General features: G+C 34.4%; 3 protein-coding genes across 8 annotated transcripts; 2 read left to right on the forward strand and 1 right to left on the reverse strand.

Annotated features, from left to right (window-relative positions):
* Positions 1-4,827: 4,827 nt before the first annotated feature.
* Positions 4,828-6,354, forward strand: LOC123219809 (auxin-repressed 12.5 kDa protein-like). Of its 4 annotated transcripts, none has more exons than XM_044641797.1 (4): positions 4,828-5,144; positions 5,236-5,455; positions 5,776-5,851; positions 6,054-6,354. In XM_044641797.1, exons 1-3 carry the CDS (start codon positions 5,042-5,044, stop codon positions 5,840-5,842), a joined length of 390 nt encoding a protein of 129 aa, XP_044497732.1. In that variant the 5' UTR covers positions 4,828-5,041; the 3' UTR covers positions 5,843-5,851; positions 6,054-6,354. The 4 variants fall into 4 exon arrangements, with proteins under 4 accessions (XP_044497732.1, XP_044497734.1, XP_044497733.1 ...); XM_044641798.1 differs by having other exon boundaries at positions 4,922-5,144; positions 5,245-5,455; XM_044641799.1 differs by lacking the exon at positions 5,776-5,851.
* Positions 6,355-9,625: 3,271 nt separating this feature from the next.
* LOC123217969 (putative E3 ubiquitin-protein ligase RING1a) lies at positions 9,626-17,424 on the reverse strand. The gene is made up of 10 exons (XM_044639084.1): positions 17,080-17,424; positions 16,952-16,994; positions 15,095-15,153; positions 13,375-13,456; positions 13,092-13,212; positions 12,959-13,000; positions 10,891-11,418; positions 10,539-10,646; positions 10,216-10,425; positions 9,626-10,050 (listed from the first exon to the last, which is right to left on the reverse strand). Exons 1-10 carry the CDS (start codon positions 17,231-17,233, stop codon positions 10,018-10,020), a joined length of 1,380 nt encoding a protein of 459 aa, XP_044495019.1. The 5' UTR covers positions 17,234-17,424; the 3' UTR covers positions 9,626-10,017.
* Positions 17,425-18,570: 1,146 nt separating this feature from the next.
* On the forward strand, positions 18,571-24,386 carry LOC123219169 (glyoxysomal processing protease, glyoxysomal-like). 3 transcript variants are annotated; one of them, XM_044640946.1, is made up of 14 exons: positions 18,584-18,776; positions 18,875-18,921; positions 19,010-19,175; positions 19,268-19,315; positions 19,419-19,499; positions 20,107-20,250; positions 20,759-20,896; positions 21,052-21,155; positions 21,306-21,391; positions 21,473-21,567; positions 21,650-22,340; positions 22,825-23,017; positions 23,408-23,499; positions 23,858-24,386. In XM_044640946.1, exons 1-14 carry the CDS (start codon positions 18,711-18,713, stop codon positions 24,118-24,120), a joined length of 2,214 nt encoding a protein of 737 aa, XP_044496881.1. In that variant the 5' UTR covers positions 18,584-18,710; the 3' UTR covers positions 24,121-24,386. The 3 variants fall into 3 exon arrangements, with proteins under 3 accessions (XP_044496884.1, XP_044496881.1, XP_044496882.1); XM_044640947.1 differs by having other exon boundaries at positions 18,585-18,776; positions 20,768-20,896; XM_044640949.1 differs by lacking the exon at positions 23,408-23,499 and having other exon boundaries at positions 18,571-18,776.
* The last annotated feature ends 1,293 nt before the right edge of the window (positions 24,387-25,679 follow it).

Here is a 25,679-nt window from a genome sequence, read left to right on the forward strand (position 1 = left end):
TTTTTGGGGTTGTCCTGATTTCTAGGGTTGGTTTTGAGATTCCCTGTTGTATGGATGATATATGCCTCTAGCTTTCCCAACGATTTTGTAGTTAACATCAATTGGTTGGTCATGGCGATTTTTCCACAATATTTTAATGTGTCTAGGTCAGTGGGATTGTTGCATTGTGATAAAATATGTTTGATGAGATGGTTTGCTTATCTCTGGTGAAGACAAATACCTCACCAGTGAGGAATGGTATTATTTGGTTGAAGTTTGCTGTAATATCTAGAGGAACACGAAGAGAATATCAAAACCTTCAAGTGAATGGAAGCTATGACCATCATCTTTATAAAAAAATCGATTTTAAGTCCAACAATTGAAGTTGGTAGTATATCTTGAGGTATGAGCAATTGTTAACTTTTGACCAATAAAAACTGCCAAAAACTGAACAATGTGACTTAGTTAACAGTGAAACAAATATTAGACTTCTTTGCAGATTGTGTTGGTAAATGATAGACTGAGATGTAGTAGAGCTTTATAATAATTTAGTGATCGTTTACTCTTCTGTAAGTGCTGAAGTGTCTGGACTTGGGAAAGAAACTTGTCTGCGAGCTTCATTCATTTTATGCTAACTACAATAGCTTGGTTAAAGTCTCATTACAAATAATAACTCTTTGATAAAATGAATCACAAGATAATTTAGTTGTGATTGAAAAAACAGAAAGAAGATTTTTGATTACTAGATCTTGAACTTTTTGTGTTGCATGGTATCATCTTTTGTGGTTGGCTGGTGGGCATGACATTCTCTGCATGGTGAGACAACCAACTCAAAGAGTTTTCGTCCAAATGAACTTGTTGCAGTGTGCTTCTTTTTTGCTTGGTTTCTCACTTTTTTATTTGGTTTATAGCAGGGTCGCTTCTCTGTCTCAGACTGCTTTGCTTGACGTAGAAGTTCCTGTAATTGGAGCTGAGTACTGGAGATTGACATATCATCCTGTGAAGTTGAATTGTTTGCAGAAAGGGAGTTTGATTTCTGATCTTGAATGCATACAAGATCAGTAAAGGAAGGTGAATCAATGAAACTGTTATCTTCTGTAGCGTCAATAGAAATCCTGTTTTGAAGGAGTTTTGCCATTGATGATCAAGTTGCGAAATTCATTTACAGGGTAACAGGGGTTATATGCTGGTAATTTAATGTGAAAGATGGATTTTGTTTTGTTCTAATTTTTGTTTTTTTCCATGTCTCCCTCAGTGGATGCATCTGCTGTATGGGGGATTTACCAACAAAGTAGAAGGAAATCAATAAAGGTGATTGAGAACAGGTAATTGGTAAAATTAGAAAGAATAATTCTTTGATGGTAGAAGTTTGTTAACAAAATGCATTTGGATGATTTCATTTGTATTTTGCTGAATATGATTCCAAAAATGGTTCAAGTGCTGATACTTACGAGATTAACAAGTAAAATTTGGTTGGTACTGTTGTCTCAGTTACATCATGTCATTTTCTTACTGATGAGTGCAGACTGTTAAGTATTGACCATTCTCATGCTTATTAGTTTAGAAGGATTTAGGCTGATAAAGTGAAATAAAAAAACTAATTACTAGAAAAGTAGAGAAATGATCTGTCATGTGAATTTCACTTAATTTGTAAGGAAGCAACTTATTTTTCTTCTGCATTGTTGCCCCCGCCCACACCCCAACCCCTACCCCCCACCCCCCACAACAGCCAAATGGCATATACTGAAAATTGTTACCCAGCTAATCAAATTTCTCAGGATCATCCAAGGACCTCTCAGGTTTAAATTCCAATGGATTATCCCAGAACTCAGGATCTCTATGGAGGGCCCAAACATTCAACGTCACCCTTGTGCTTTTAGTGTATTGTAGCCACTAATTGTGGTAAATTGACTTGACATAATCCTATAATAGAAATTCATACTTTTCAATATAAGATTTTAGTTTCATACCTTATATTTGGAATTCTAACATACCACCAAAATCCAAAACCTTGACTCTCACAATGGGAAGAAGTGATGATGACTCTGATATCGTAAGTTTTAACCCTAGATAATACATGTGGGATGTACAGGATATCCCTGCAAACCAATTAACCTGCACATTAACCTTTTAAGTTGGGAGTCTTTTTAACTTAGAAACAATTCCGAACTTGTCAGTGAGATTCTGTTTCTCTTCCCTCAGCCATTGCTGTGCCAGCACATATTCTTCTTCTTTACCCAAATGGAAAATAATTGAGTCCGTTCCACTGCAGTCCCATTTTTAATTCAAGAACCTCTCAGGATTAAGCGCCAACCGATTTTCTCTCTAATTAATGGACCCTTTGGAAATCTGTGGGCTTCTGGAGTGCGGATTGCACTGGAGAAGCGAATACTGACAAGTCTACCCAGATGTCTATTTCTTGTTTGCGTATGTATCAGTTTAATCAGCAAGTGATAATATAGAGATAAATGATTGTATCCATATACAAACGCATTGACATAAGCTGCTGAATTTGCGGACTGGATAGGGTGGTGGGTGTAAGTCACATTCTCCAATTGAATTTAGTAGTTGCCACTTTGTCGATATCTCGATGCCGTAATAAAAGAGACCCTTCGCTTGGACCCCGTTGTGCAAGTCATAAAAATTGCACATTATAAACTTCTTCCAAACCACCAAGATTTTACAGAATTTCACCTCCCTGTTTCATCTCCCATCAAGAATTTACAGAAAATCTTCCTCCAATAAGCAGGATTTTACAAAAACAGCATCTACCCATTTTCTAAGTCCATACAAACCCGTCAAGGATTTACAACAAAGTGGCTTAGTTCTACCGTGGTGAAGATGGTAAATACATTAACTCTTGAAATGGTTAAAATTAGCCTAAAATCAATAACAAAGTTATCCAGAGACATAATTTACGATTGTGGAGTTAAACTGGTTATACCCGTAAATTAATTTCATAAAGATAGTTTGTTGTTATTTTCGATTGTTAATATTTTTTTAAACATTCGATAAATATGACATTTTTTTTTTAACTATAGTCGTGTAAACCTGGAGTGGTAGTTAAATTAATTTGATAATTACGCTTAATTTGATTCTTAACATTGGCCATAGCTATTTGACTGTGGTGCTGGATATTTGTGGTCTTATCTTTAGGTGACAAAGCATCATGTGCCTTCATGATTATGGGTGGATGAGCTCAAGACAAAGACATCCACTAATGGTAATAATTTACTTGATGCCGCAACAAAAGTTTAACAACTTGATAAATTCATTGTACTGAACGGATTCCATATTATATTCCCACTCCACCCATAAGATTATTTTAAAAAAGGCCAAAGGTCTTTTTCACCCAAATTTTATTTTAATTTAAAAAACATAGGTAAAAATCTAAATATTTACTTATAAATTAATTTTATTAAAGGTAAAGGTAAATACCTCTAGCCTCTAAAATTCTATAAATTTATATAATTTTTTTCTCTGTTAATCTAGAAAATTAATAATTTTTTTATTATTAAATTTAAAAAAATTGCATTTCCCCCTCTCCAAGAGTAAGTTCTTCCATCTTCGATGACCGAATTGCCATTTTCACTATATGTTGGACTTTTCTTCATCTTCTTCTCTCCTGAGTGACGTTTCCACATAACCAATTTCATCAAATGAAGATGAATTAATATTGTCTAACTAACAAATTAGTATCAGAAGAATCTTTTGATGCTATCTATTGACCTGTGTTCGTCCGACCAAAGTGATAAAGGTGACAAATTTTCTTTGTATGATGAAATTTTTTTGGTAAATATCAACAACTAGAGAAGAAGATGGTGATGGCGAGAAATACATCCAATTATCAAAGATGAAAGAAAAAACCCTTGAAAAAAATATTGTTTTTCAAAGTTTAATTTAGAAAAGAAATTGTAAGTTTTTTAAATTAATAATAAAATAATGATTTTATTTTAACTTTAATGGAAACTAATCCATAAATAATGTTTAAAATTTTCAAATGATATTGATATACTTTTGAGAGTTGATTAAAACTTGGGTGGGACACAATGTTTTGCCCTTTGAAAAATTTTCTCACCCTTTTGTCTGACTATTTTTTGGCTCTAACTTGCTGGCTGGAACTTACTAGAGTGTGACCCTAGGGCTTAAAACGACAATTATATCATAATCACATGAGAGATTTATCGCACCAATATAAAAAACCTCGGCTTTAGTGATGATTTCAAATTAAATAAAATTTAATTTAAATTTGTCTTAAATTTAAAATAAATTTATTTAAAATCAAATTTAATTCGTTTGAAATTAAATCTAATTCACTTAATTGGTGATTAGTATTATCTGAGAAGAGAGAAAGATTACAAAAAAAAAAATCATAAAAATAGAAAAAAATACAAAAAATAATAAAAGAATAAAATAAAAGTTATTAAGAAAAAGAAAAATTGATGATTAAATAAACTTTGATAAAATAAGAAGATTCGAATCAGACCAGACACTGATCTGAATTGAGTTAGGATAAATTGTGGTCACGGACAACCATTTTCATTACATTTATATATTTCATATTAATTTCAAAAAATAATTACCTATTAAACAGTCACATAATCCATTATAAAATTTCAGATCAGATATCAACCCAGCTGAAGGGTACTCAGTGGGTTCCACGTTTCAAAATCAGAGCGCTTGACTAATTTTACATGGACCCTATTTTACTCCAAAGAATGCGACAAATTAAGTGACACATGTCAACAGATCCAGCAATGACTCTCTCCAGATCTGGAGTAGATATTATTTCGCGGGTCCCTTCTTTCTCTGTCTTCAACCTTATCCATTTCTTTTCCAAATTCCACTCCACCATTTACTATAGCCACTCACCCATTTTTTATTCTCCCACTGAATATGCAGCAATAAACGATTCTTGGAAATAGTCAATATATTATTGGAAGAATCAATTTTTAATGTAAGAGATATTTAGGTGTCCATGTTTCTATAAAAACCAGAGAGCTAAGCTAATAATATTACTAGCGTTCAAGGAGAGAGGAGAGCTTTAGAGAAAGTAGTGAAGATGCTTCTGGATAAGCTATGGGATGACAGCTTCGGAGGTCCCCACCCTGAACGTGGTCTTGGCAAGCTCAGGAAGATCACCACTCGGCCCTCGAACGTCAAAGGTATACGTATAGAATTAAACTCCACTTACGTTTTTCTAATATTTATAAGCGCTATAGTTTGTTATGTGATGATAACTGAAACGGATCATAGATGGTGAAGGGGAGTCGAGCAAGTTCCAGAGGTCTCTGTCAATGCCGTCAGGTTCAACAACGCCGACGACTCCAGTGACACCAACGACACCGGCGACGGCCCGTAAGGAGAACGTGTGGAGGAGCGTGTTCCACCCAGGTAGCAACCTTGCCACTAAGGGTATTGGTGCTCAGATGTTTGACAAGCCCGTTCATCCCAACTCGCCCACTGTTTATGACTGGTACGTACACAACCCAAGTTTTCATCTTCTTGTATATAATCTGTTAAGTTGGAATAACCGGTGCTCTGTTTGGCTCCCAAGCAAATTATTTATGGTTCAAGTTAGCAGCTTTAACTTTTCCCTTGCTGTATCTGTTTATTCTGACGATATTCAAGTTCATTCTTTTTTTTGTTTAAATAAAGCTTATAATTTTTATTTTCTCGACATGATTCAGTTTAAAAGAAAAGAAAACGTTAAAGTATAGTTCTGATAAAAAAAATTAAACATGAGGCTTAAGTACGTGTTTTTGTATTTGTTTCTCTCGTTCACCGTTTTCTCAGCGACCAAACAAGGGCTAGGAGGAGGGAGGAAAACGTGGCAGTCTGCCTGATGAGCGCGTTGAAATAGATCTTTTCAGTAATTACTCATTTACTCTTTATATTGTATATTATATCAAAAGGATCGACCACAGTCAGTAGCTACTTTTGTGATCCCACAGCTTAGATTTACTTGAGAAGTTTTCTATGATCAATATCAGATGGCTGTGATTTATTTTGATGTGGGTTTGCTAAAAAATCTGATACTGATATGAAAGTTTGGATGTGTGTGATGATTGCAGGATGTACAGTGGGGAGACAAGGAGCAAGAACCATCACTGAGGTGATGATGTGGATGGGGATGGGTTGCCTACTTATGTAAATACGATCTTTTTTTTAATTTTTGGGTTTCTACAAGTGGTGATGTTATTTCAAGGGTAATGTTAATGTGTAACGTGTCCTACGTAGACTGAGGGAGCTGACCGAGGGATGTATGGAGTAGTAGAATAACGGGGACATGTATGATGTTGATAATGTGATGTGGGGTTTTGATGAGCTGTTTTACTTTGTTGTTAGCAAAATAAAATAATTTGCATCTGTGAATGTCGTTCTCGGTTTGATAATCAATCTATTTTTATTTATGTTTGAGTTTATCTTTCTTTTGATAATATGTGGCATACTGCCACGTGTTATGGATAAGGAAGTGCAGAGAACTGTGCGAGGTACAGGGCCCCAGTTAGCTAGGGTTAAAATTAAAAAGGGCTAAATAAAAAAGCCTAAGGGCAATTTTTCGCCTAAATGTTAGTAATCTTCAAATTATTAAAATTTTTAATTAAAATTAGAAGTAAAATTGATATTATATTTTTAAATTATAAAATTTTAATTTTTTTATTAATGTAAAAAATTAATAATATTTTACTATAATTAAACTTGGAAATTTTTCTTTAAAGGTTTTATTTCTAATGACAGTAAGAAATCTGAATGATAATAGAGAAGAAATGACAGTTTTTTTTTTTTTTTTCGAAGGATGGCTTTTTATTATTCAGATTGCGATGTAATCGGGATTGTGTTTAATGGTTGGATTTGAAAGAAAAGCGAAAAGCATTAGTTTTTAGTTGAAATGGTGCGGATCAAAGATGGGAAACAAATAAATTTTTTAAATTTAAAAAATAGAGTGAAGGGTTAACTTTTAAAATCTACAGGAGAAATTAAATTTTAAAAGTTTAAGATTTAAGAATAAAAATATAATTTTATTTTATTTTTAATTAAAAATTTTGACGATAATTAATATATAAATAAATATTTTGATTTAATATCGGTTATAAATATGATTTTAAGATTATGATATCTATAAGAAAAATAATTAATTTTATGAATAAAATTATTATTTAATTAATAATATATTAAAAAATAAAATATTATATATTTTTCTAATAATTTTTTGTAAGATTTAATTTTAAAATTTTATTTTTTTTTTTCTGAGGTTAGTCTTTCTCTTTTTTTGATGTTAGAATGGATGATTTTGCTCTCTTTTTCTTTTTTAACATGTTCTCTTTTATAGTGACTTGTCTTTATTTTGAAACAAAGATAAATTGTTTTTGTTATTTAATAACGATGATTTATACCTTTGTTCAATAATGAAGATAATGTCTTTATCATTGAACGAAAACAAATTATTACGAGAGAAAAATATTGAAAATGTGTCAAAAAAAGAGAGAGAGAGCAAAGTCGTAGATTTTAGCATAAAAAAAAAGGGAAAAAAGAAACTTTAAGAGGGAAATTTAATTTTGAAAAATGGTTAGTTTTTTAAATTTATAAAAAAATAAATAATATTTTATTATTTTAATATATTATTAATTAAATAATAATTTTATTTTAAAATTAACTACTTTTATTATTTTAACTGATTTTTGGTAAAAGTTTAGAGTTTCAGTGGATTAGGTTTGCATAGAGCCTTGGGTTGGGTTGGTGGGAAAATGTCTTTTGGCCATATATATTGCAGCTGCGCTGACCCTGTGGGACCTTTCTCTAAAAAGACCACCTTTTTTATAGCCAAAGGATTATTTTCACCCAAAGTAGGTTGGTTTTTTAAGTTTTTCTTATTAATTTTAAAATTTTTATTTATTTATCTACAACTATTTAAATTTGTTAATTTTAAAGGTAAAATTATTATTTTATATTTAATATTAAAAATAAATTTAAATATATTTTTATTGTTCCCCCTAAATTTAAAAAACTAACTTTTCTTTCTTAAATCAAGTTTAAAAAAATCACATTACCCCCCTAGGGTTTAGTTTCAAAATTCCATCACTTTCTTCAGCATCATCGCTGGTCGTATTTCCCTTTCGACGGTTTTCTTTTCTCTGACGGTCTACTTTAACTCCACCTTAATCCCTTCGGCGTCGAGAGATGTCATTTGAGAAGAGAGATCATTTTCCCAAAGGAAGATGAGTCATCTCGTCTTTGTCTGGAAAGACGATTTCTCTTTCAAGACGATGTCTCTCGGTGTCGGAGGGGGTTGGGGTAGAGTTGAGATAGACCGTCAAAGGAAAGGAGACTTCGGGAGAGAGCGACGACCAACAATGGCGCTAACGAAAGTGATGAAATTTTGAAACTAAACCATAGGGGAGAATGTAATTTTTTCAAACTTGGCTTAGGGGATAAAAATGTTAACTTTTAAACTTATAGAGGGGAAAATGAGATTAAATTTTCAAAGGTTAGAGTTTTGTTAATTTCAACCGATTATGGATGGATAAATGAGATTTTTAAAGTTAATAGAGAAAACTTTAGAAAATCAGCATACTTTAAGTGGAAAATAATCCTTTGGCCTTTTTTATATTTTCTTCTGAGGAATGAGTACATATTTAATAATAGGGGTTAGCTCTAAATTCGAATGCTCTTTTATGGCATCCCAAATTTCTTAATGTTTTGATAAGGCCAAAGGACTATTTCCCACCCAAGGTATACTTTTTCTGCACATTCCCACCCGTTAACTTAAAAAGCCTATTTACCTACCCATATATTGTTAAAAAAAAACGGATTTAAGGGTAAAATCGTTATTTTATCTGTAATATTAAAAATAAATTAAAATTTAATCTTTTTCCCCCCCCTCTAACCCCTAAAAACTAACAATTTCCCCCTAGGCCACGTTTTGAAAAATAGCATTTCCCCCCCTAGGGTTTAGTTTTCAATCCCCGACACTAAATCCGATGCCATCACCGATGATGAAGCCTTTCCGATGCAGCACCATGCTCCGACGACCTTTCTTCTCTCCTCTGAAAAGCCGATCGGCCCATATCTAGCGTCGTCTTCGCCTAAAAGGTTGAAGAGCTTCGTCAAGAGACAAAACTCTTCTTCTTCCCAGATAAAGACGACGACCTCATCTCCACCTGGGAAAAAGAGATAAAATTTTAAGGGTTTAGGGGGGAAAAAGAAATAAAATTTTAAAAGGTAAGAGTTCCGTTAAATTTAACTGCTCATGGGTAAATATTTGATATTTTTAAAGTTAAATGGGGGAAACTTAAGAATGCATCATACCTTGGGTGGGAAATAGTCCTTTGGCCTTTTGATAATAATAATCACATGCAAGATTTATTAGTCACTGATCCTGAATTAAGGCTTTGTTCATGGGGATTTAAAGGCATCTTTAGTGTCGATAGTTCCGATTCTTTTTAACGGCACTTCCAGTAGCTACATGTGGATGTAAGAAGTTCCTCTTTTATGGATGAAGCTGTGTTGGATAATTCCAAAGTTTCAGAACAAATGGTTAATAATACAATGGCTCTTCTTACAGAAGAAGAACAGGCCCTCAGTTAATCGGAAGGGGACTTCTATGGAAGTCGATTATAGTACAGTCTCATGTTCAGGCATCAGCTAAAGCAGATTCAACTTGCCTCTTCATAAAATGGCAAAGCAGGAACAACGAATTTAAAGCACAGTGTGTAGATATAAACAATTACAATCACCGAGTAGGAAATTGAAGTAAAAATATATATGTATGATATTACATCAGTTACAATAACCCACTTGGATGACAACACCGATAATTTCTTACTTCTGAAACAATCTATGTGTACCTTTAATTATCTAAAACCCCTCTTACTTATTATATAACAAGACTAATTACTTTGGAGCAACTGAAAACTACCTGTGATCACTGATTTAAGTGTGTATATATATAAAAAAAAATCCTTTGCTTTCTAAAAACACCATTAACAGCTACTTCTTGATGACAAATCCAGCAACAATGTCTGTCAGTCACCACTTTCAGGTCAACAAATTTTTCTGATACGCCAGAAGCTGAGAAAAGCATGTAGAATAAAGGAATAGTTTAATATTCAACTATGAAACAATGACTATGATGGAGTAACACTACCATATCTGCATGTTCTGTTGTGTGTAAGTTGAAGATTTGAATTGTATGCATAAAACTGCGAACTGGAGTTAATGTGCAAGAGAGCTCACCAGTTGGCCTTGGCTGAAATTTTGTGTTTTCAGGCCTGCCAAAGTTTCTTGCTCGTCTAAAACTTGCAGCTTATCTTTGCCCAGATCTATCACACTAGGGTTAGAACTTGGAGAGTTTGCAGAGGCTGGAAGGTTGGGTTTGGTGTGCAATTCTTTTACTAGATATAGTTCGATTTCATTGGCCTGCTGTGCAGTGTGGAGAGCAACATACTGCCACAAACAGGGTATTAAACGTCAATTTCAGTAGCAAAGCCAAAATGATTTCAAAATTTAAAAAGGTTTTGTCAAATAGAAAATGAAGCTTAGGATAGAAGAAGTACCACCTGACACAAGTGCCTCACCGACAATGTAGGCCTGCAGCACAGGTATGGCTGTTGCAAACTTGGGATTCTTTGTTCATCAAAAGAAACAAGCATGAGGTGGATATCCAACTGAAAAAAAAATGGTCATTGACAAATCATGCTGGTAAAGAAAACATGAGAATCTATGAAAAAACCATGATAATCTGATGATCTCATGACACAGCAATCATTAAGAAGCTGCCAACAGTATGCCCATTGATGACAAAATCAATTTTGGACTCAGTGTGGTTAATAGCATGTATCAATTTAAAGCAACAAATAAGAAAGATTTCTAATCATATTAATCGCACTATCAACAAAAAGTCAATCTTACCTGGTCATCTTTTTGCTCCAGATTCCGGAAATAATCAACTATTTTAGAGAGGCGGCTGTTCCTGGTATTCTTACCATTGCTACCATTCACATTGCCATGCCGTGTGTGAGACCGCATGCCACCTTTGCCCCAGGCAAGCCTTTCTGAAGGGCCAATGAGTCCAGCAGATGCACATATCGATTCTCTAGTGACTTCAGAGTCAATTTCATCACCACCTCCATCAGCACTACCAGCAGCTGAAGATTGAGAAAACCGAGCTCCAAGCCATCTCTTGGCTCTCTTTAGTCTAACTTCTGTTGAGCGTTCATCAGCAGAAGACGAATTATTGCCTGCATCCCCGTTTGCATCTTCATTATCATCAGATCCCTGAAGTTCATTTGTTCGATAATTTCTCCTCCTCCCCAGAGGAGTATCTCGATAACGACTGTTTGGTCTCCTCACAAATGCAGCAGCTGAGGGTTTAGTAGTCCGTTTCCGGCCAAGAGCTTCTGTTTGCCGCTGGAAAGTTTGTGCAATGGAAGCTTGGATCTATTTGAAGAAACTAAAAATTTAATAGCTTCAAGCAATAACAAGAGAGTGAAGGAAGACATCTATATAATTGCATTATGAATACATACCAAAAAAGGGAGAAGGACTATTTCCCACCTATGTTTTGATGCATTTTCAAATTGGAACCCACGGCAGATGAAAATCCAGTTTTCCCACCCGTGACCAAACTGCCGTCCAATTTTTCAGTTAGAGACAGGGGCAAAATCGTCATTTGCTATTTAAAACCTTAAAACTTTTAAATATTACCGTTTCCCCCCTCCAGGTTTTAAAAAGTAATAACTAACCCATCCTCAAAGTTTGAAAAGTTTAATTTCACCCCCTAGGGTTTGCTTCCTTCTCCGGCCACCACCGACGGCCGCTGCAATCGATCGATGGGAGATCTCCGACTACAAAGGACGACGAAGGACGACCCTTCGTCGCCCAAATCTGGACGACGAAGCGTCGTCCAGATCTGGAAGAACAGACGAAGGACGACGCTTCGTCGTCCTTCGTCGTAGCGTCTGGACGACGCGACGAGCGACGAAGGACGACGAAGAGTCGTCCTTCGTCGTCTGGGTGGAGCGACGAAGCGTGCGACGAAGAGATCTCTGTCTCTTCGTCGCATTGTGCGACGAAGAGATCTCCGTCTCTTCGTCGCACCGTGCACCAGGAGAAGGAGATCTCCATCTCTTCCTTCTTCGGCCACCACCGTCGTCGCACCAGCAGTAGGAGGAGGCAGGTGACTACGCCGGAGACGACGTCGGGAGATGAAGTTGAAAATGGGGGTGAAACTGCTAGTTTTGAAAGTTATGGGGGGCGGCTGTTTTTTGAAAAATTTGGAAACCCTAGGTTTGGGGGTGAAAATGTTAGTTTTCAAAGTTTAAAAACTTTAGGTTGGGGGTGAAATGTTAGTTTATAAAACCTAAGGGGGGTGAAAGAAACCCTCACAACAATTTTGGGATGAATTTGCAGAAGGGCATTTTTGTCATTTCATCTAACAAGGGTAAAATAGACATTTTACCCTTATGCAAACAGAAATCATCCATTTTAACAGCTCACGGGTGGGAAAACTGGATTTTCATCTGCCGTGGGTGCCAATTTGAGAATGCATCAAAACATGGGTGGGAAATAGTCCTTCTCCCACCAAAAAACCTAAAACCAGATGGTTGAAATATGGTGCAAGATACTTCATTGTGTTTTAAATTTGACACATGGATAACCAAAGGGTTTACATACAACAATGAAGGCATGCATTGTTCAAATAACAATTTTATAAATCTTAAAGTTTAAATGTCAGTCGGTGGATTCAATCTACAGGACAAATAATCACTTAAGCATTTCACCTGTTCTGCTCTCTTTAGAGAAATGACTGCTATTCCTTAGATAATGCATAAAGAACCAAAAGGAAAAGAAAAGTGGCATATAATCACAAAAGAAAAATAGAATGCACATCACTTTTGAGCTTTCACAAGCATTCAAAAGGAACAAAAGGAAAACACTAACTCTGCCTATAAGCATAATCAAACTGGCAATATCTCACCTGTTTGTTGCGAGTTGTCTCCTCTTCTTGGAAAGCCAATTCCTAAACGAAGTATTCAAGATGAAACCTTGAGTTTCAACCAAATAAGGTTCAAGTTAATATTTTGAAATACAATAAATAAATTAATATATACCTCTTCCTCATACTTGTCAATATTTGGATACAAAGCCGCAATTAAGGCATCATAGTTTAGATCATCTCTCAAAGAGCGACGACTAGCACAATGTGTGCGGCAGGAAGGACATTCATTGTTCCTGCAATGAATTTCTATTAACATTTTCAATAAAATAAAATTTTTTTAGGCTTCACATTTGAACTTGACTAAGTAAGATCACCTCAAACAAAACTGGCAGGGATTTGTAAACACTCAGTGTTTCAGAAAATGAATAAAGAGAAGGTGAATACTTTAACCATACCCCATTCTCATAGCTTTGTCAATGCATTCCCTGCAGAAACGATGCAAGCATTCCATAACTGTCCGCGTTTTGCGAATGATACCTAGACACAAAAAATGGTAAATCAATAATTTTCTACAATTCAAACTTATTCATCAATCCTAAGAAACAAAAGATCTCGTGTCACTTATACAAATTAGCTGAAGAACTAAAAAGCTCTTAATCACCTCAATCACAATAATAATCAGTATCCTTTTAGATAGTTAATGAACTATTCAAATAGATCCGTAATTTAATCGGCTGCTATAATAACAATTAAGATGTCAAATTTTGGTTTTTAAGTCACGTTACGCTGTTTCACTTGATTTGCTTGCAAAACTTAAAGCGGGCTAAAATAAATAATCTGTTAAAGAATCATGAATAAGTGCAAGAAAATAACATTCAAGTTTGAAATGGCTAATTGTCTTGTACCTAAATAAAGACGGACAAGAGAAGAATGTGAATTTCTAAAGAATTTTAAATTGGGAAATGGAAGTGCTAATCATGAATAAGAAGAGCAAAGATATGAAAGATTTTACCTATAAAAGTACTTATAACTGTTGAGCAAAGATCTTTTTGGCGTGCTTGAGCAGAAAATTATTATTAAATTATCACCTCACCAGAAGATTATGCTATTAGCTAGTTAACTAAATGCCTAATTTATTAGACTCATCATGTGTAACAAGAATCCAATTTTAAAGTCAATTGATTCAAAGACTGTCAAGCAAAGAAAACAAAATCATGAGATTTGAATGAGTGAATTGAAATACATGCGACATCAAACTTGAGAATTTGAGCTCTATCATTATGTTAAGTAACCATTTGACCAAACAACTCGAGCTATTAGGGAAGAGTCTAAATATGAATAATTTTAATACCTTAGTCCAATAAATTCTAACAACACTCTCTCATATAATTGTTCAAAATATCTGAATACTTTTGAACAATTATATAAGAGATTGCAGCAACCCACAACTTCATATTAGGTACAAATGGCAAATACTATAAATCCACATGAAGACTATGTATAGATTTGTAAATGGAACTGCTAATCAGTGGGTTATATAACATTCAATGAATACTTTACCTATGTCAAGAAAACTACACACTCTTGCAAAGACCAACACTGATCAGTATCTAATCCAAGTACGACCCATTCAAAACCATGAGGGAAACTATATAGAAACTTTTCTTGTTTCAATTAATCATCTCCTCTGGTTGATGGGAAATGATAAAAACTCTTCAGTTATGAAAAACAAATGTAGAGGTACAACTCAGCAAGCTGAAGGTGCAAGTTAAATTTAAGATTTTCATTAAAATGGCAACACCACCAGGTGACAAGTCCAGAGATCTCCAGTGTATCTGACAGCTGAAGCTTATGGCTCATAAAATGCTTCTAAATGACTCAAACTAATCAGCTCATTTGGCTTCTAAAGAGTCACCAGATACAAAAGACCCATGTTGTATGTCTCAGTGATGAGCCACCCTAAAAGCACATTTATGTAATTTGTATGCAACAGAAAGATGAAAACATAACAATATATCATTATAGCAAAGTTAAAATAACATTCGTTGGTAGAATATTGAAGTCCTAAAAGAATCCAAACTTAAAATATAAAGCCTAGGAGCACACCCAAAGATCAAAATTTTCATAGAATATATAGACAGTGAACATAGTTAATAAAGCATCCCAGAATCTTACCCAAACAAATAGGACATTGCACTTCCTTGCGTATATCAGACAACTTTACTAGGACAAACCTGAAAAGAAACACCAATGCAAGCATATTAGCATATCAGGGACTGACAAGTAACTTATAGTTTCAACAATGTAACTATCTCTTTTCTTATCATACATAATTTTGTGTTCTAGAACTTATTAGTAGTTACATGAATTAGACAAGATTCTATGAGTCAAGTGATTGAATAAGGCACATGCTTTGTAGAAAAAAATAGTTTGAACCTTCATCTGGTCTGACTGAACATCATAATACTTACACACAGGCAAATGTAATCATCATATGGAGATATCATGAAAAATTATGTCAACAACAAACTTGGTTGCTACTAATTCCTCTAAGTGTGTCTAGTCACATAAAACACGAAAGTAGCCACTCTTGGACTTACAAAAACCTTCCAAAGTAAACACAACAAATGGGATCAATAAACAATGACAAAGCGACAATGGATACATAGATCATGTTGCACATTTCCCATTAAAACATGGAAATACAAGTTCGAAACAGAGTTTACACTATAAATTTGACAGCAATGTGGTCCTTATAATCAATCTAACAAGAAAGTCGTTTGAATTTCCAGTAATTAGAGCCTCCAACAGCCATAGTGTAAGAAGGCAAGCTCCCCTCCTTTACAAAAGGGAATTTTAAACCCCTAATTTGACCAATCTTCACAAGCATCAGGCTTCATAACAAAGAAACATGTGGCTTAAATTGACCAGGTGAAACATCAGTGGCACCCATTAAAAAATACCATAAGAAACCCAAAGTCTGACTTTCTAAAAGATCAAACGCATTCTCTTTCAAGTATCATAACAGAGATCATCTACAACAAATTCTGCATCAGCATCTAGAGAAGTACTTAATGAAAAGATTTAATAAATTGATCATATATTCACATTCTCCTCAACCGATCAACACCATCATTCGACATTAAGCGTGACACTGCTGCAGATTAAATGGTTTACAGAGAAAAATTTTAAAGTTGTTAAAACAGCCTATTAGTGCTTTGATTTAGACTTCCAACTTTCCAGTCATAAAGGCTCATGATTCTCACATACATGAAGTGTGAATAGAAAAAGGTACTGGACTCTGGAAGGCAACTAAGACTGTACAAAAAACACTTAATTACAACATGCAAAATATCAATTGCCACCATAGAGCATTAAATGCAAAGAGGCAAAGTAAGAATGTTTATCAATCTTTTGGTTGATCTTGCTGCTTAGTGGTCGACATAATGGCTATGCATCAAAATGAAACTGTTTTACCACTAGAGTCATCTGGGGCTTTCGAGAAAACTAATACGGACTACAGTAACGTTCCGATGGATCTTTGAGACACACAAGCCAACACTGTGGCCCATGAATCAACACAGCACACAGCATTATCACCATGGCATCTCGATTGACTAAAACAACAACAGAATTGTCTTCCACCCAGTAAAATGCATTACCAAACCAAGCTTCAATCGATGTACGAGGTGTTACCCACACCTCAAACGCAACCCAGCCGTTACACTGCCACAACACTTCTAATCAACTACCCATGCAAAATTTAACCGCTAAGTAGAAGCTACATAACCAATCACAACAAAAACTTTTACGCATACTATCACGTTCAACACAAAATCCAAACTTTGCTCTTTCAACGAGTAGAAGCTAGCGCAAAACAGAACCTCAAATTATAGCCCACGAAACCCATATCGAAGTTCGTTGAACGTAGTCATAAATGAAAGAAACAGAAACACAGAACATGCAGATCGCGCAATCAAGCTCAAAAACGAGTAAAACTAACGAAACAAACAAAGAAACAAACAAACTCACTCGTCTTTTTCCTCGTTACCAGACGAACAGCTTCGATCAGATTCTGATAATACAAAACGGGAAGAAAATTATAAAATACTTTTTCCTTAAGAATAACAATGACAATAACATAATCACACAATACGTACCGTTACCATCCACATCAGCATCAGCAGCAGCTGCTCCTGCAGCACTAGCTTCATCATGGTGGTGGTTGTTGGAGTGGTGGCGTGGCGAGGAATCATGAGCGTCGTCGGGAGGGAGAACGGAGGAGTTATCGTAGGAACGCTTCTGAGCTGGCATTGTGAGTAAGCGTTGCAGTGGGTGTATTTGAAAAATCTTAAATGTGAGAATCTTTATATGTAGAAAAGTGAAGAAAAGGATCGTTGGTGATTTGTGTAGGGGAGAAAGGCAGCGCGAAGGAAGAATATAGCTTGACCTGTGCAGAGAGAAAGAGGCGGATGGGTTGAGGGAGGTTAAGGCTCGTGCTTCTCTTACCGAATTTGTATTTATTACTTATGTTTGTGTATAACTCTGTACATTTATACAGTATAACACACCTGTATTTGTACGGAACTCTATATTAGTTTGGGTTGGTTAATTATTCATTTAATAACATAACAATATATTATTAAAATTATATATATTTTTAAATATATAATAAAATATATTATTATATTATTATATAATTAAATAATTTTAAATTAAAAATAAAATAATATTCGGATTATATTATTGCCATATTTAATACTTTAATCACAAGGTCTTGACACTTACTATTAAGTATTGGAAGTGCTTTGTGCCTTTTATTGTTTCTAAATAAGTTTGGAAGGGGCCTGAGGTCCCCTTGATAATAGATTAGCATTGATATTTGTAATATGATAAGTAAATATAACGCTTAATTGTCCCTTTGTTATTTATTTAAGGCATAAGGGCTTATTCTAATTCAAAGTTTATTATTTTTCTAAATTAGTATCTATTAATTATTGAAAATGTAAATGCTTATTTATAAATGATTAAAATTAATGAAACTAATTAAATTTTAAGATAAAAATTATTATTTAATTTATAATATATTAAAAATAATAAAATTAATCTTACAGGTGTTTGGTTTGAATAATATTTTATTATCAAAATAAAGAAATTAGTTTAAAGATAGATTATTTAAAAGATTATTGGGTATAAATAATTATTATGTTTGATAAAAATTTATAACTATAAATAATTATTGTGTTTGATCAAAGGTAATAAAAAAATATTAGTAAATAATTTACTTAAATGTCCTTAAATATAATTATTTTAAAATATTTTTTATATTATCTATTATATTAATTAAAAATAAATTTATTTTTCTCTCACAAAATTAATAAATAATAATAATATAATTATAATAAAATCAAAATTACTTTAATAATCTTTTAATATATGTGATGTATTAGTAATAAAAAATTATCATAATTTTTTATTACTAATAAATTAAATAAAATAATAAAAGATAAATTTATAAGGTAATCGTTAAATCTTGAAACCAAACGGCCTTTTGGATATTTTTATTATTTGTTTTGGAATTTTATTATATCTGCTGGGTTTTCTTGTTAGTACCCCACCACATCTAGATGACGAACGAAACGCCGTCGTTTCTCTTGGCTACTTCGTTAGCCGTTCAGCTAGTATTTGGTTTATTTTTCCAAAACGACCGACTCGATCTCATTTCAATCCAAAATACTTACTATCAGTAAGTCACAGCAGCAGAAAACCTCTAAACCGCGGCCAAATCCTCATGGGTTTCTCAGAAATGGCTGAATTTTCGCGGAACTTCGGTGTCTTGGTCAGAGTTCAAGGCCCTGTAAGTTCCGTATATACTTAATATGTTCCTTTTTTTTTATATATATTTTCTAACCTGTCCCTGAATAATCCATCTCTTTTTCTTTCATACAACTGTAGGACCCTAAAGGTTTAAAGATGCGAAACCACGCTTTCCATCAATTCAAGTAATTTGACTTATTTTGATTTGATTTTAATTTAATTTCTTTTTTCGTTTTTGTGTTGACTGCTTTCTTGGTGTGTAATGTGTTCTAGTTCCGGAAAAACGACACTTTCAGCTTCTGGGATGTTACTGCCTAATAACATCTACCATGTTGACGTGGCCGAACGTAATTGGGGTGTCCGTGGATTGGTCGTGACTGCTGCTTCTGTTGTTGAGCCTTTTTTGACTATGCAACAGAGAGAGCAGAATGTTTTTGAGGTCAAAATTCTATCATTTTGGTTCTAGCTCAGGCTTGCTTGATAACATTTGTTAGTTTTAGAATAATTGTAGGCGCTTATTGTTTATTGCAGGGCCGTCCAGAGTTGATTTTGGGTGCTCAGGTTGATGTTATGCTGGAGGTATAAGATGATATGTAATTGTTTTATTTAGTTGAAGTTGGTAATATTTTTTAAAGTAGATTTATAGAATTGTATATGATGTGTTAATTGCTTTTATCTATAGGGCACATTGGGGTTGGAGATAGAACATGAGGGTCTGCATAAAGGAGTTACCGGATGGGTTAGTGCACAAGTTATAATGTTGGTGAGTGTTCAAATTACCTGCATATTTTTAGTTGAAAGTTCAAGAGCCTTATAATTTGGGTCTTAATTGTTTGTTGATTTGATATCAGCTGTATTTTCTCACTTTTCTTTGGCAACAAATGGGAGTTTTAAAACATTGTGAGATTAATTGATATGATTATCATAGTTTCTTAGGTGCATATTCAGTTGGGGGTTTAGAGAATGGAAATAGCCATTTGGTGGATGATAAATTCAAAGTTTCAAGTTGTGGCACTTGTGATATAATACTACTGAATAATACCATTCACCTTTGGTGATACTTCCAATATATGTGATGAGCTCATATTGATTATGACTGTGATTTGAGGCTTCATTTTTTTATGTGGAATATGATTAAGCAATATGAATCTCAAAATTACCTGAAATATAAGTTATTCTATGCTACCATTAGTTGTGATGTACTTCAAATTAAATTATATTATCACATTAAATGCTTATAATTATCTGTGGCTTTGGAGATAATAATTAACGTTTTGTTGAGCTTTTGTTGTTCCTTAAATTTATTACACTTGGCAAAATAAAATTGCATGTAATATGCTTTTGATGTTGGGGATCAATGCAATGTGAAGGTTGACATTCCTGTATCTTCCCTTGCTCTTCGATCACTTATTGAAGCTTCTTCAGGCTCACCGGAGCACCGATGGGAGATTGGTTGGTCCCTAGCTTCACACGATAATGGTTCTCAGCCCTTGATGGATGTTATTATAACTCAGGTTAGTATCGTGTGAGGTTGTTAAAATTCCTTGCTTGTGCCTATGTTAGATTAACTTTTGGAATTTTTGTCTTGAATATGTCTTTTGTATCGGTATTTTATATTAGAGTTGATATGAACTAGAATAAATTTCTACAAGGTTGTATACATATAATAATTTAAAGTCTTCTGCCATAAGTTATATTCCTGTTTGAAGTATTAGATTGAAGCTAGCTGCATTGAGTTATTTGAGTGGTAAGTTGTCAAATATGTGTTTTCTTTTCTTCAAATTATTACTGCATATTCCTTATTTAGGGGCCCGCGTCTTTATGAAATGATTTGGTTTGAACAAATAATTGAATAGTATTTTTCATATCTTATGTCATTTAGAACACTTTCTTTGAATCACTGCTTTCTTTTGAGAACGTTAATCCTAAGGAAAAAAGAAAGGAATATGGGTTCCCATTCAAACTTAATCTTTTCATGTCATTATGTTTATTCCAATGGCATGTAATGGTGATTTTAACTAGACTTTTCAGGTTGAGCATGATAGCAAACCATTAGATGAAAGTCTTAGGCATCTGCCACTTGAGGAATCAAGTGATCAAAGTCTTTTGGGCAAGTCAACTACAAGAATTGCTATCCTTGGAGTTTCCTCATATTTGAAGGTATGTTTTGCTGTTAGCTCTTTCCTTTCTTATTAATATGATTTTGGATAACCTATTATAACAAATGAAATTCCACTAGATTTTCTTCTGGTACATTCATATGTACACATACATTCTTGAGGTATATATTAATTTTGAAAGCTTTTATGAATTAGGATCTACCAAACATTGCCATATTGCCCTCAAGTAAAAGGGGGAATTTCCTTCTAGCCGTGGGCTCTCCATTTGGTGTCCTCTCACCCATGCATTTCTTTAATAGGTAAGGTCCCTTCATTCTTAAGTTTTTATTTTGGTTTGGTTCTTGAAACTTTTACATTGTGGAACACCTTTCTATTGTTATATCTCTCTCTAAATATGGCTGAAAATTCTTTTGATTTTCACTATTTAATTCTTTAGCTGTTTGAACCAGCATATCCATGGGAACTGTTGCCAACTGCTATCCTCCTGGATCATCCATGCAATCATTGCTGATGGCAGACATTCGGTGTCTTCCTGGTGTGAGCATTTCTCTGTTACGTTTTTGTGGTCATTTGTTGCCATTCAGATTTTGATTTTAGATTTCACTAAATTTATCAGGAATGGAAGGTGGTCCAGTTTTTGGTGAACATGCACAGTTGGTTGGTATCTTGAACAGGCCATTAAGGCAAAAGAATGGCGGTGCTGAAATTCAGGTACTCTGCAACAAAAATTTCAGCTATTGTTAAATTATCTCAAGGTTATTGTATCATACACAACTGTAGTCTTGGGTAACAGCTGGTGATTCCGTGGGAAGCCATTGCAACTGCTTGCAGTGACTTGCTGCAGAAGGAGCCTCAAAATGCAGAAAAAGAGTTCCATATTAACAAGGGAAACTTAAATGCTGTAGGGAACTCATCATTTTATAGCCACCATGACTCCAATGGGTCATACTATAAGTATGGGCATTGTTCTTCTTGTTTCCCATCTCCACTACCTGTTCAGAAGGCAATGGCGTCTGTTTGTCTTATTACAACTGACGATGGTGTTTGGGCATCTGGTGTTCTGCTCAATGATCAAGGCTTGATACTGACAAATGCTCACTTGTTAGAACCATGGAGATTTGGGAAAACAACTGTAAGTGGTGGGAAATATGGAAATCAATCTATGGAATTTATCTTTGCATCTGAAGAGCCTGCAGCAATCACAGCAAAATTGGTGGATTCTTCTGTTGATCAAAGTAGACCATATAATTTGAGTTCGTTTTTCAAAGGCCATAGAAACATACGTGTCCGTCTGGACCATGGGGAGCCTTGGATTTGGTGTGATGCTAAAGTAGTATATGTTTGTAAGGGGCCTTTGGATGTTGCCTTATTGCAGCTTGAATATGTTCCTGATCAGCTTTGCCCTATAGTTGCAGATTTTGCTCACCTGTCTGTAGGATCAACTACATATGTCATTGGACATGGATTATTTGGACCACGATGTGGTGAGGCCTAACTTTGTCATTTCTCTGTTTTCAGTGCTGTTGACTGTGATACTTTTATAAGCCCTTTCTGCTTTCTTGTGCATGTGATAAATTAAGATTGGCAAGTGTAAGTTATTTCATGTATAGCATGCCATCCTTAAGCCTAGAAAATTATAACTATGAATCTTGTTGTGGTTCATGAGATTCTCAACTTGCTTGGTCTAAAGACTATACTATCTGTAAGTTTTACTGTTTAATTTGTGACATTTGCCAATCCAAAAAAGAGGATGTTTCAGAATGACTAACCACATTATTCACACTTCTGCATATACTGTTTAATATGTGACATTACCTATGCAATGCAGTAGAAGGATTCATTCCATGACGATTTATTTCCTTATCATGTTTTATATTTGCAATTTTTTACAGAGTAAAAAATCAGAGTATCTGGTAGATTCCAAATATTATCTTTAAATTAGTTGCATTTCTGCTTTGAATTTTGCAGGCCTTTCTGCTTCTGTTTGTTGTGGGGTGGTAGCAAAAGTTGTCAAAGTAAAGTCACCCCCTTACTGTCAATCTATTCTTCAAGGGGATTCAGGGTGTCCAGTAATGCTTGAAACAACTGCTGCTGTTCATCCAGGTGGCAGTGGTGGTGCAGTTGTTAATTTGGATGGTCATATGATCGGACTTGTTACAAGGTACTGTGAGTTAGATTGTACAAAAGGAATTTGTTTAGGTTGCCAAGTTGTTTCACTTGGTTAACATTATGGTTGTCATCACTTCTAGACCATCATATCAATTCCCGTCCATCGTTATCACTGATGTGAAGTTTTAATTGAGAGATTCCAGACTACATTTTAAGAGCTTTCACAATACTCAATATGAAACACATGCTGTTTGCCTGTAGATATGAAATTTTGTGTCAACTGAAAACAATAATGTCATTCTTGCAATATCTCAAACTTATGTTGGTCAAATTGTTTTCCTTCATTATGAACTTTGACAAGTAAATTTTAAAAAGATTTATTTTGTTGGTTAATAAATTTTCGGTGCTTGCATATTGAACTTATCTAATGGGATGTATACAGTAATGCAAGGCATAGTGGAGGGACAGTTATACCACATCTGAACTTCAGCATTCCATGTGCAGTGTTGACTCCTATCTTTGAGTTTTCAAGAGGTTAGGCCTTGATACTTTTTTAGTGATGACATTTTCACTGTTGAAAGTTATGTTAATAACCAATAAGAGAAATTTGTGCAGTTATATTAAGCCTTGATCCCAGTCGTGTCGTGTTTTCTTAATATTTCTGTGCCACTGCACCAAAACAAATAATTTGGAAATAATATTTGATTAAAGTCTATGTATTCTCACTATATATAGATAATACGGCATTGCAGAGATACAACACATTTCAAATTGATACTTAAAAACTAGATTAATCACATACATTCCATGTGTTTGTCCTGAAATTGATGATTTTATGGCTGAAGGTGGGGAGATGCTTGTGAATCTTATGGGTCTTCTTTTTCTTGTACAGATATGCAGGATCTTTCGCTTCTGAAAAAACTCGACCAACCAAATGAACACCTTGCTTCAGTCTGGGCACTGATGCCACCGTTATCTCCGAAGCCAGATCCTGCTTTACCTCATCTGCCGCAGTCACTATTGGAAGCCAACAAAGACGGGAAAGGTTCACGTTTTGCCAAATTCATTGCTGAACGTCAAGAGGTTCTAAAAGGGTCACCTCACATGGGCAAGGTAGAAAAAAATGCTAGTGAGATTTCCCGTAGTAAGTTATGACTAACTGGCATCAATGTTGTACCTAAAAAGGAATATATAATCAGAATCTGATTTCATAGTCCAATGTAATGGTGAGTTTCACTTTGCCTGATACTGTTCCGAGAATTTCAGTTTCTTTCTGGGAATGGATATTTGTGGCTCTATCAGTTTTGAGATACATGTGACAGGGAGGTTGTGTTCAAAACAATAGTGTTTTGTTGTACTATGTATCACTGTGAGAGCAATATTTGTATAATAGAGCTTTAGATGGATATGAAATTCTTTCATTCTTGCCCCATAAAATTTTGCCAATGACAATAACTCCATAGCCAAGAATACTTACCCAGTTATCTATTGTTGTTGAGTCTGTGACAGAAATCATATACTAATAATCTGTTAAATTCAAGGTCCCTTTGTTCTGTCAATTTTTGTTGGCTTGTAAACGGGGAAGTGAACAAGTATAAATTTTATTCAGTAAGGTTATGTACATTCAGTTTTGAGTATTCAATTAGATTTTCAAATGATATATTATTAGTATTATTTTATTGCACATTATCTCTATACTTGAACAATAAAGCTATGTATACGAATTTTTAGTATATAATTTGGGTATGGGAATAATATATTATTATGTGATTAAATAATTTTAAATTAAAGATAAATAATATTCAATCACATGATAACATATTATTTATGTATTTAAATTATGTATAAAAAATATATGTATAAAATATTTGTTCATCTCTAAATAAGTGTTCAAAAAGCTTGACAAATTGTCAAGTGTGACGACAACTTTGAACTTGACATATACGAAAGGCCAAAGGACTATTTCACCCTCAAGTTTAAGTGTTATCCCAAAGTCACATCAATGAGTTTTGAAAAACTCAAAATCTCATTCATCTGTTAAAAATCATAGTTATGGTTAAGGGTAAAATAGTTATTTAATAAAAAATTTTAAAAATCTAAAATTTTGTTACGTTTCCTCCCCTTAAGTTGAAAATCTCATAACTCAATCCTCACCTGAAGTTTGAAAAATCAAAATTTTTCCTCTAGGGTTTGCAAATCACACTCGGAGTCATCGAAGATGGTCATCTCCGGTGGTGTTGGCTCTCCATTTGGGCTCAACTCTCTCTGTCAATCACTTTCTAATCACTGACATAGGCTATGTCCTTCGACGAAGAAGAAATCGTCTTCGTCAGAGTGTCTTCATCTCGGACGAAGACAATTTCGTCTGAGACCTTCAACGGTTGTCTTCATCGAAGACGAAGACCACGGTTGATGGTCTTAGATGGCTACATCGTTTCTGTTTGAGACCTTCGACGATCATCTTTATCTCCGACGAAGACGAAATCTTCTTCATCTTAGACGAAGACGATTTCATCTTCGTCGGAGGAAATAGCTTACGTCGATAGTTGGGAAGTGATCGGTAGGAAGAGTTGAGTTGGGAGGGAGAGCCAATGTCACTAAAGACAACCATCTCCGACTTTGACTTTGATTTACAAAACCTAAAGGGGAAATTTTGATTTTTCAAACTTCAGGTGGAGGAAAATTGTGAGATTTTCAAACGGAGGGGGGTCAAA

This window comes from Mangifera indica, chromosome 6, assembly GCF_011075055.1.
Source record: "Mangifera indica cultivar Alphonso chromosome 6, CATAS_Mindica_2.1, whole genome shotgun sequence".
Classification (NCBI taxonomy): domain Eukaryota; kingdom Viridiplantae; phylum Streptophyta; class Magnoliopsida; order Sapindales; family Anacardiaceae; genus Mangifera; species Mangifera indica.

Excerpts from the sequence above, each read along its gene's own strand:
- LOC123217969 (XM_044639084.1), bottom strand. The coding sequence starts at position 17,233 with ATGCCAGCTCAGAAGCGTTCCTACGATAACTCCTCCGTTCTCCCTCCC. Across the intron at positions 13,457-15,094 it reads GCAATGTCCTATTTGTTTGG|GTATCATTCGCAAAACGCGG; the intron begins GTAAGATTCTGG and ends TTTTGTGTCTAG. Across the intron at positions 11,419-12,958 it reads AGACAACTCGCAACAAACAG|ATCCAAGCTTCCATTGCACA; the intron begins GTGAGATATTGC and ends TTCTTCAAATAG.
- LOC123219169 (XM_044640946.1), top strand. The coding sequence starts at position 18,711 with ATGGGTTTCTCAGAAATGGCTGAATTTTCGCGGAACTTCGGTGTCTTG. Across the intron at positions 20,251-20,758 it reads TGGATGTTATTATAACTCAG|ACTTTTCAGGTTGAGCATGA; the intron begins GTTAGTATCGTG and ends GATTTTAACTAG. Across the intron at positions 21,568-21,649 it reads ATGGCGGTGCTGAAATTCAG|CTGGTGATTCCGTGGGAAGC; the intron begins GTACTCTGCAAC and ends CTTGGGTAACAG.
- LOC123219809 (XM_044641797.1), top strand. The coding sequence starts at position 5,042 with ATGCTTCTGGATAAGCTATGGGATGACAGCTTCGGAGGTCCCCACCCT. Across the intron at positions 5,145-5,235 it reads TCGGCCCTCGAACGTCAAAG|ATGGTGAAGGGGAGTCGAGC; the intron begins GTATACGTATAG and ends AACGGATCATAG. Across the intron at positions 5,456-5,775 it reads TCGCCCACTGTTTATGACTG|CGACCAAACAAGGGCTAGGA; the intron begins GTACGTACACAA and ends CCGTTTTCTCAG.